The 10,851-nt window shown below is 39.4% G+C and overlaps 2 protein-coding genes across 2 annotated transcripts; both read left to right on the top strand.

The window, feature by feature from the left end:
- Positions 1-378: 378 nt before the first annotated feature.
- Positions 379-7,175, top strand: LOC107018809. The gene is made up of 2 exons (XM_027916916.1): positions 379-819; positions 6,512-7,175. Exons 1-2 carry the CDS (start codon positions 514-516, stop codon positions 7,148-7,150), a joined length of 945 nt encoding a protein of 314 aa, XP_027772717.1. The 5' UTR covers positions 379-513; the 3' UTR covers positions 7,151-7,175.
- On the top strand, positions 7,159-7,777 carry LOC114077144. Its single transcript, XM_027916837.1, has 3 exons — positions 7,159-7,194; positions 7,340-7,402; positions 7,502-7,777. Exons 1-3 carry the CDS (start codon positions 7,159-7,161, stop codon positions 7,775-7,777), a joined length of 375 nt encoding a protein of 124 aa, XP_027772638.1.
- Positions 7,778-10,851: the final 3,074 nt, after the last annotated feature.

Here is a 10,851-nt window from a genome sequence, read left to right on the forward strand (position 1 = left end):
TAAAAAAAATACTAATACATTCATAACCATTGCAATAGTTTTAGGAAAAAAGGGTAAAAGATAATTTCAAATCTCAATTTTACTTTATTGGTTGACTATATATTACCGTTAAAATAAAATTATTCTTATTCCTATCATTACAAAACTTATCATTCATATCTCTCTTTAAATAAAAATTCACAAATCAATAAAAATTAACCTGATTTTCAAAAAAATTAATCCAATTTTTAAGAAAACATAGTCAACCAACTTAGTTTTTGTCTAATAAGTTTTCAGAATTGAATGACATCTTAATTAGAGGATATTTTCGAACAATTTTAAAAGAACATAACATATAAAACAAAAAGAACACAAGTTATTTTAGGATGAAAAATGGCTAATATTAAAAGATTTAGAATTAAAAGACCTATAAAATCAAGGGATCCAAATTAGAGAAGTTATCGCCGGTCTAGCAGCACGGAGCACAAAATAGGGCAAAATCCGACGCACTAATTGGTCTCCGCAGTGTTCTCCATGGACGGCTATCAATACCCTTATTATCAAACTCCACCACCACCAGTCCCTCCGCCGCCGCCTGGCACCACACTTCACGCGCTGCCGCCGGTGGTGGTCCAACCACTTCCTATTCCGCAATACCATCAGCCCCACCATCCATCCGCCCCTCCTCTTTATCCTCAGGATTCGCACGAAGATGTTCGAACTCTCTTCATTGCTGGGCTCCCTGAAGATGTCAAGCCTCGAGAAATTTACAACCTCTTTCGAGAATTCGCAGGCTATGAATCTTCTCATCTCCGTAGCCAAACTTCTAGTAATTCTCAGGTATGTACATTTATTGGCTCAAATTTAAGTGTCATACACATTTAACTGGGCTCAATTAGAGCGAATTGGATATAGAGGGTTTATACTTTATAAACAATCCCAAATAGCTAGGTATTTAGTGTGAATAGAACGGAATTTTATTTTATATAACCAAAAAGTGTATGATTATATAGTATTGGTTAACTCCAAGCACAATTCAGTTGTCATATGAGAAAATGAGAGAAAGAAATATCCATGAAAGAGCTTCGGTTGTATTTCCTGGTGGAAATTCTGCTTTTGGAGATGTCTTTTTGATTACTATCTGACACGGCAGATTGTATTTCGCTAATGGAAGTCAAATGTTGAATGTAACAAGGATAGACTTTCAAAATTTGATTATTTTGTTAAAATTAATAAGAATATTGCAGGTAGTGGAGTTCGATTCACATAGTTTTAGGAAACACAGATGAGCCTTCAGTGCAGGGTTTTGGATGTCGAAAGGCGACAAGAGGCTCCTCACCACAACGGAGGCAAGGCAAGCGGGTGAGGAGCTCAACTTTTTGAAGTGCGGTGCCAATTAATACCATAAAATTAAAATATTTCTAATCAAAATTTCAATAGCAATAACATATTAGCAAATATTAAACAAACCCGATTTCTAATACAAACATTGATATATTGTTATCGCTGAATACAAAGTACAATGTATAATACGCAGAATAAAGTAATAACATACTAATTGCAGATAGATTACATAGGAGAAGTAACTAGAAGGGGATGAGATACCAGAACAGAAAAAGGGGATGAGAGATAACTGGAAGCCAAAGCTTCGACATAATTTTCGTAACCGTTCTTTCTGATCCCTAGACCTTTTAACACTAGCTAATTGGGCCTGGATTCCATTTAAAACTCTCCAACATTTTACTCGGCCAATAATATCAAGTGGATCAGTCATATTTGCCACGTCTAGGCCATAGGCCCCTATGAAGTCATCATGGATCACAATAAAATATTTCAATTCAAAAACTGAAAATAGATAGTACATAAAAAATAGTTTAGAAAACAAAACAAAAGTCAAAACAGTGAGAAAGAAAACAAACAGAGGTAGAGTTGTCTAAAGAAGAAGAAGGAGGAGGAGGAGGATGAAAAAGAAATCTAAAGAATACCTTTATAAAAAAAGAAATCTAACGAATAAATTATAAGAAGAGAAGAATAAAAAGGATTTGTAAGAAGAAATGCGTATTGGTTAGACTTTTGAAGTCGCCGGAAAAGTTTGGTTGGTCACCCCATAAGTCTAGTCGACTGGTTGGAGTCGCAGTCGTAGTCTAAGAGTGCAACCATGTAAATTTGGAAAAAAAAAAAATCCTAAAATTACCTTTAACTTTTAAAACCCTAAATTAGTCGCCTTTCTTTAACCAAATACAAAATGCAACACCTTTGTCGCCATGGTGTCCCCATTTGAAGATTGCCTCGCATAAAGCTAATATGCGATTAAGGTTCGCCTCTCGCCATTGGCGACGAGACGATCACCTTTTACAACAGTGCTTTAGTGATTGCAAAATCAAGGTGTATTCACATAGCTTATAGAAACCTAGAATTCTTGAAAGTACAGCTGAAGTTCCATATGTAGACTACTTATAGAGATATTGAAGAATATCGGGTATGGCATTCAGTTTGCATAGGTGGAGATAAAACTATATAGGTGCTTCTGTGAACCCGAGCAGCAAAGATGCTGCTACCTTTCTCATAGGATAAAATTCCTTCAACTAATAAATTATCTGTTTACCTTACGATTATAAGTGATATTGCTAGTATTATTGGCTATGGCTATGCAAGCTTTAATCTTTGTTGGACAGTGCAGTAAAAGGGTTTCTCTGTAACAATCTTAAAAAAAATGAATAGGATAAATACTTAAGGTGATTTATTTATTAATTAAAATCTATTCATTAAGGGTAAAATGGTTCTTTCACGTATTGATTAAAATAAATTAGATTTGTAGTTATTAATTATTAATTATTAAATTAAATTGACTAAGTCTTGCCAACTAGTTTTAAGGGGGCACTATCTCACACAATCTCTCACACACCTAAACCCCTCTCTCTCATCCATTTTGATTTCTTTGCTGCAAAAACAGAAAAAAAAAAACATTAGAAAAGAATCAAAAGTTCTTTACACTCAAAGAACTTAAAAAAAAAATAAATACAAACAAGCAAGTTAACTTAAGAAACGAAAACTTTGCATCATCTTCTCGACGGGTTTGTGTTGAAGGTTTAGGGGAGGTTTTGGGCAGCACTTGGAAGGTGTGGAAAACTACAACAAGGTATGGGTTTTCTCTCTTGGAATCCTTTCTTCAAGAGAAATTTCTTTCTACAAAATTCAACATATGAAACTAGGGTGTTCCCTTTATTGTTGAACTCCTTATTCCTAGTCTCCTTCTGATTTCAATCTAAATTAGTTTAGAAATCATGTTGTTGGTATGGTTGCTGGTAGCTAAGTGTGAAATATGATGTTCCTTATGATTTTATGTTTGGAAATAGTAAGCATGTTCAATGATGTCAACCAAAAATGATGTGGTGCAATGTGTAAAATGTTTGTTTTTCTCCATTTGAAGTCTTAAAATGGCTTGTTTGATGATTGGAATTATTGTGCATAAGGTGTGCAAATTGTGGTGTTAAATGAAGTGTAAGGTGACTGATCTTAAGTGGAAAAATTCTAAGCTAAAACAACAATGAATCTACACCTATGAATGTGTTAAACGAATTGTGAAAGTACCTCAAAACGAACGTATGTATGTTGTTAAATAAAGGCTAGAAAATTTGGTAAAATTTCCAGCACTTGGTGATGGAATTTTAGGCTAGAATACTTGAGGTTGAGAGGTTTAAAAATATATTTTAAACATGTGTGGTTAGTGGGGATTGAACCCAAGACCTCACTACATGAAAGCTGAAAAGATAAATGAATGAGAGGTGTGGGATTCGAACCCACAACCTCTCGGCCTAACAAGAGAGTAAAGAGAAATTTTAAAAAATAATAAAAATAATGAGAGGAGTGGGATTCGTTCCCACCACCTCTTGGCAGAATGAGAAGAACTAGGGTGAGACTGTGGGGTTTCGAACCCACAACCTCTTGAATGGATGAGAAAGTTAAGAGATAAATTAAAAGAAAAATAATGAGCTTGTGGGGGAATGAACACACAACCTCCTTGCCTTAAAACGAAAAAAAGGGGAGGAGAACAAAAAATTAAATATTATGGGATTGATGGGAATCGAACTAGGGTCTCCCAAATTTGAAAAATGCAATTATCAAGTTTAAAATAAGATTAGGTATTGTTCAAGGGATTCGTAATCGGGTTCCCTTGCCCAATTCCGTATTGACACATGAGTCATACGTAAACAAATATTTAATGAATGCTGCCTCTAAAGATCAAAATCAATATCTTGACATAAACACAAGATGCATAAGTCTTGTACTACATAATCTTAGGAAGATTTGAGTCACTTAATAAACTATGAATGACGCCTCATAGATTGTATGTATAGATCCATAAGTCTAGCATACGATTAAAAATAAGTGAATCTAAGATGTATGTAATGAAATGATGAAACCCTAGAAGGGTTAAGTGCGAGTGGAAGATACACTAAATGGCCCAGTGCATTGACATATGACGAAATGAACAATGAAATGATGAAATGAAAAATGAAGTGATGAAACCCTAGTAGGGTTAAGTAAGAGTGTGAAACACACTAAATGGCCAAGTGCATTGACATATGATGAAATGAACATTCACGTAAAAAGGGGTGAGTAATTATGAAGAGCAAATGTGCTAATGTTAATGAATGTGGTGACAACATGATATGAGGCTAATGTAAAAGATGAGAGCAATCTCAAATGAGCCTAAATAAATGTTACTAAAACGTACTCACCTATGAGAGTGTAAAGTTAATGAAGAGACCAGTCTCTATGAACACTCTAATGAAAGTATTGAGATTAACACACTTAATACTAATGATGAGATGAGAAATCATCTATTGAGCTATGATGTCCTCATACTAGAAGTCAACTTCCATGATGTATGAGTTTGAATGTAATGGAACTTTATACTGAGCACCGATAGGCTAACTATGAGCGGTAATATCTTCTTTCGGGAAGGGCGAAGGTTCACGTAACTCTCATGAGATGAGACTGTCCGGCTTATCGGGTATGGGTCTCCATACATCTCCTAGTCTTTGAACATATACTGCCAATATAAGTATCTGGCGGGGTTAAATTCCCATATACGCTAGCATGTTATTGAGTCACTTTGGCCGGTGATTCCATCTCTTTTCGGTGCTCACATGATCTATGTCGGTTAAAGTTAAAGTTCCCAATGAATGAAGGAGCCCAGCCTCAAATGATGCACATAATGAAATGAATGATACCAAAGGTGTTAGATAAGATAATCAAATGGTGAGTTAGATTCAAGTAATGACATTAGGTCATTCTTGGTCATTGCACAACGAACCCGATGAAAGTCCTAAACTACATCCTAGGTATAGCTGGTGTTTACACTGGCCCGTGAATGAAATGAAATGGAGTACGTATGAATGGACGAAACAGACTCTGTGTTTGCTAAAGCAGACTTCCTAGTTGAGGTCCTATATGTTGAGCCCTCATTTCTGGAAAGTCTTAATGTTAAGTCCATGATTCCTAGTTCTTATGGCATATGAATGAATGATATGAAAGATGTTATGTTCTATATGTGATATGATATGTGAAATATGTTATATGCTGTTTGCAAAATGATAAGTTTGATGATGCATGTTACACTCATGGCATGACTTTCCAAATTCAAATTTGGCAGGTCCATTGACTTTTCTAATCCAAATTTGGAAAGTTCACTAACTTTCTTAATCTCAATTTGGCAAGTCCACTGACTTGACTTTCCATAATCATGTTGTTAGGAAATAGCTATTCTTTCTCATGCATGTCCTTGGTGTGTGCTTGCATATACCCATACTTAGTACAAGTGTGTACTTATTCCATACAAATATCTACTTTTAGGTACAGGCACAGGTAGACGTTAGATCTTACAGTACGACGTTGCAACTATCCGGGCATGGAGGTTTCATCCGGACTTGGTAGACCCTCATGCTTTTGAGGCTGTCTATTGTTATTATCTAGCTTAGATGTAGGCTTTAACTAGTGGAGCGTTTTCCACTAGTGTTTCATTTCCCATTTCATTTCAGACTTTGTATTGGTGCCGTTTTGGCAAGTACACATTTAATGCAGCTACAAACTATTTCTTTCATTTGATTATCTCTATATTAGATGGTTGATTTGTGAACGCCTATAATGTTAAGTTTAAAATGTTTAGCATGAAGTAAGAAGACAAAAAGTTCAAATTTTCCGCTAAAATTATGTAAAGTAAGGATGACATAAGTAGGCTTGTTTGCGACCTCTGAGAGGTCAACGACGCCGGTCTCGTCTGGGGTCTAGATTCCGATCGTGACAAAGTTGGTATCAGAGCACTAGGTTAAATTCTGAGAATAGTGAGTTCACATCAACCACATTGAGTAGTTTCTAAGTTATGGTAGTGAAGTGCACCACTATCCTGAGTTAGAGGCTGCATGATGCATAGGAAAAATTTCCCTTCTTCTGATCCTATCGTGCTTTTCCTAATGTCTGAATTCTTGGTGTTATGAACGTGTCTAACATCAATCCTTGTTGTTTTTAGAGAATGAACAATTGGAGAACTAAGGGTCTGAGGAGGGGAGGAGTAGCAGCTAGGGGTAATCAGAATCCACCCCAGGCTCCAGCTGAAGGAGTGGCCATTCCAGTTAACCCCGCTGGGTTGATTGATGCTGAGGTGAGGGCATCTCTAGCCCAAATGGCACAGGCCATCACGATGCAGGCTCATGCTATGACTGCCCAAGTCAACCGGCAGAATGCTCGGAGGGAGATCCCACCGGTTTGCAGCATGGCTGACAGACTGCGAGATTTCACGAGGATGAATCCTCCTATATTCACAGGGGCTAAGACATCAGAGGATCCTCAAGAGTTTGTAGACGAGGTGCATAAGATCCTGGTGGCTATGGGGGCTACTGATATTGAGAAGGTTGAGCTGGCTTCCTACCAGCTCAAGGATGTTGCACAGACTTGGTGCAAGATGTGGCAAGATAGCCGTGTCTTAGGTAGAGTGCCAGTCACATGGGAGCTGTTCAAGACAACATTTCTGGAGAGATTCTTCCCCAGAGAGATGAGGGAGGCCAAGCTTGAGGAGTTCATCAACCTTAAACAAGGCTCTATGACGGTCAGGGAGTATTCCCTGAAGTTTGTTAAGCTATCAAGGTATGTTACTTTTCCTAATATTTAATAGCAAGAATGGGGAGAATACTGAACTTTGTTGAAATCATCCAGGTATGCTACTTCCCTGGTTTCTAACAGCAGGGATGAGATGATCATGTTCCTCACAGGAATCAATGGAGACCTGGAGGAGGAGTGTCGGTCTGCGATGCTCCATGATAATATGGACCTTTCCAGGTTAATGGTGCATGTCCAGCAGGTAGAGGACAGCCGCAAGAGGAGAGGCGTTCGTGATGTTAGGAGGCCTAGGCCTCAAGATCAGGCAGATCCCAGCCATGGAGGCCACAGAAACAATTTTGGCGTCCGTGAGCAGCCCAAGTTCAAGAAGGGGCAACAGAGTTCTTGTAATTCTAACCCTCAGAGGAGTACAACACGTAGAGGAGGCAGACCTGAACCCAAGAGGGGCAATGGAGGTGAGTTGCAGCGTCCTAAGAAGAACTGTGCTAAATGTGGCGAAGCTCATAGTGGAGAGTGCAAACAGGGCACTAATGCCTGCTTCGGTTGTGGTGAGATTGGACACATGGTCAGAAACTGTCTACATAACAGAGGTCAGGTTGGAGGTAATGCTCAGTCTAGGCCTAACCCACAGAGTGCAGCAGCGCCGAGCCTCCCAAGAGGAACAGATTCTATGCCCTGAAGGGCAGGAAGGAGCAGGAGAAATCCGCTGATGTGGTCACAGGTATGCTGCAAGTATTCTCAACTTCTGTTTATGCTTTACTTGATCCAGGGTCTATGCTTTCCTTTGTGACTCCTTTGCTTGCCCTTACCTTTGAAATACTACATGAAGTTCTGCATGATCCTATAGTGGTTAGTACGCCTTTAGGAGAAAATGTAAAAACTGATAGGGTATACAAGGATTGCCCAATAGTTGTAAGTGGTAAGACTATGTGTGCAAACTTGATTGAGTTACCCATGCATGATTTTGATATTATTCTTGGCATGGACTGGCTTCACAGTTGTTATGCTTGCTTGGACTGTCGTAGTAGAGTGGTGAGATTTCACTTCCCTGATGAAGAAGAGTTAGTCTGGGAGGGGTACAATTCGAGTCGTCCTAATCCCTTGATTTCAAATCTTAAGGCCAATAAAATGATGTCCAAGGGGTTACTATGTCATCTTGTGAGTGTTAATGATTTAAATCATGACATTCTTTCCATAGACTCAGTGCCCGTAGTGAATGAGTTCCTACATGTATTTCTTGAAGATTTGCCCGGAGTCCCTCCCCTTCGAGAGATTGACTTTGGTATTGACTTAGAACCCGATTCTAAACCAATCTCGATTCCTCCTTATAGAATGGCTCCAGCAGAACTCAAAGAGTTGTTAAAGGATCACTGATAAGGGTTTCATTCAGCCGAGCATATCCCCGTGGGGCGCTCCAGTGTTGTTTGTAAAGAAAAAAGATGGGACCCTTAGAATGTGTATCGATTATCGGCAGCTCAACAAAGTCACTATAAAGAATAAGTATTCACTTCCCAGAATAGATGATTTGTTCGATCGACTCCAAGGGTCTAGTTTCTTCTCTAAGATTGATCTTCGTTCAGGGTATCATCAACTTAGGGTTAGGGAGGGAGATGTCCCAAAGACAGTCTTTCGTACCCGTTATGGTCATTATGAGTTCTTGATTATGTCATTTGGTCTCACGAATGAACCTGCTGCATTTATGGACCTCATGAACAGAGTCTTCCGTGAATACCTTGACTTTTTCATCATAGTATTCATTGATGACATTCTCATCTACTCTAAGACCAAGGAAGAGCATGAACAACATTTGAGACTAACCTTGCAGGTACTTAGACAGCATCAATTGTATACCAAATTTAGCAAGCGTGAATTCTGGCTGAGATCAGTGACCTTCCTGGGCCATGTTGTGTTCGATCAAGGTGCAGAAGTGGACCCCAGGAAGGCTGAAGTTGTTAAGAACTGGCCAAAACCTCTTACTCCCACCGATATTCGTAGCTTTCTGGGATTGGCTGGTTACTATCGCAGGTTTGTGGAGGGCTTTTCTTCCATTGTTGCCCCAGTTACAGCTTTGACGAAGAAGAAAGCTAAGTTTGAATGGACGGAGACTTGTGAGAAGAGTTTCCAGGAGCTCAAGGACAGACTCAGTTTAGCCCGGGTGCTTACTCTACCTAAGTGTGGCGAGAATTACACGGTCTATTGTGATGCATCTATGGTTGGTTTGGGTTGTGTTCTTATGCAGGCTGGTAAGGTGATAGCCTATGCTTCCAGACAACTCAAGGTTCATGAAAAGAATTATCCCACTCATGACTTGAAATTGGCAGCTGTGGTGTTTGCATTGAAGCTGTGGAGGCATTATCTGTATGGAGTCATGTGGATGTGTTCACGGATCATAAGAGTCTCCAGTACGTGTTCACACAGAGGGAGTTCAATCTACTTCAGCGCAGAGGGTTAAAGCTGTTGAAAGATTATGAAATGAATGTGCACTACCATCCAGGTAAGGCTAATGTTGTGGCTGATAATTTGAGCAGGATGAGCATGGGGAGTACAACCCACATTGAGGACGAGAAGATGGAGTTGGCAAAAGAGGTACACAGACTGGGTGTGCGGTTGGTTGACTCTACTAGTGGGGGTGTTTCAGTTCACCCTAGTTCTGAATCATCCTTGATAGTTGAAGGCAATAAGGGCCAACATCTTGATCCTGTGTTGATGGAGCTGAAGGACTCAGTGTTGTTAAAAATAAATGAGTTTTTCGCTTTGGGAGATATATGACATACTTAGATACCAGGACAGGCTGTGTGTACCAGATGTGGATGATTTACGGACCAGGATTATGGCAGAGGCCCATGGTTCCAGATATTCCATACATCCTGGTTCCACCAAAATGTAACATAATCTTAAGCAGATTTATTGGTGGGATGGCATGAAGGACATTGCAGAATATGTATTGAGGTTCCGACTTGGAAGTGGGAGGCCATTAATATGGACTTCGTGGTTGGTCTTCCGAGGACTAGGAGCTTGACTCCATATGGGTTATTGTGGACAGATTAACTAAGTCTGCCCACTTTATCCCTGTGAAGTCTACTTACAGAGCAGAGGATTATGCGAGACTCTACATTGATGAGATTATGAGGTGGCATCGGATTCCTTTGTCTATCATTTCAGATAGAGGAGCTCAGTTTACTTCACATTTCTGGAGATCTTTCCAGAAAAGCTTGGGCACGCAGGTAAAGCTTAGCACTGCCTTTCATCCTCAGACAGATGGGCAGGCAGAGCGCACCATTCAGACATTGGAGGACATGTTGAGAGCGTGTGTTATTGAGTCACTTTGGCCGGTGATTCCACCTCTTTTCGGTGCGGGAGAGACACTGGATTTCATGATGCTCACATGATCTATGTCGATTAAAGTTAAAGTTCCCAATGAATGAAGGAGGCCAGCCTCAAATGATGCACATAATGAAATGCACATAATGAAATGAATGATACCAAAGGTGTTACGATAAGATAATCAAACGGTGAGTTAGATTCAAGTAACGACATTAGGTCATTCTTGGTCATTGCACAACGAACCCGATGAAAGTCCTAAACTACATCCTAGGTATAGCTGGTGTTTACACTGGCCCGTGAATGAAATGAAATGGAGTACGTATGAATGGACGAAACAGACTCTGTGTTTGCTAAAGCAGACTTCCTAGTTGAGGTCCTATATGTTGAGCCCTCATTTCTGGAAAGTCTTAATGTTAAGTCCATGATTCC

This window comes from Solanum pennellii, chromosome 5, assembly GCF_001406875.1.
Source record: "Solanum pennellii chromosome 5, SPENNV200".
Taxonomy (NCBI): domain Eukaryota; kingdom Viridiplantae; phylum Streptophyta; class Magnoliopsida; order Solanales; family Solanaceae; genus Solanum; species Solanum pennellii.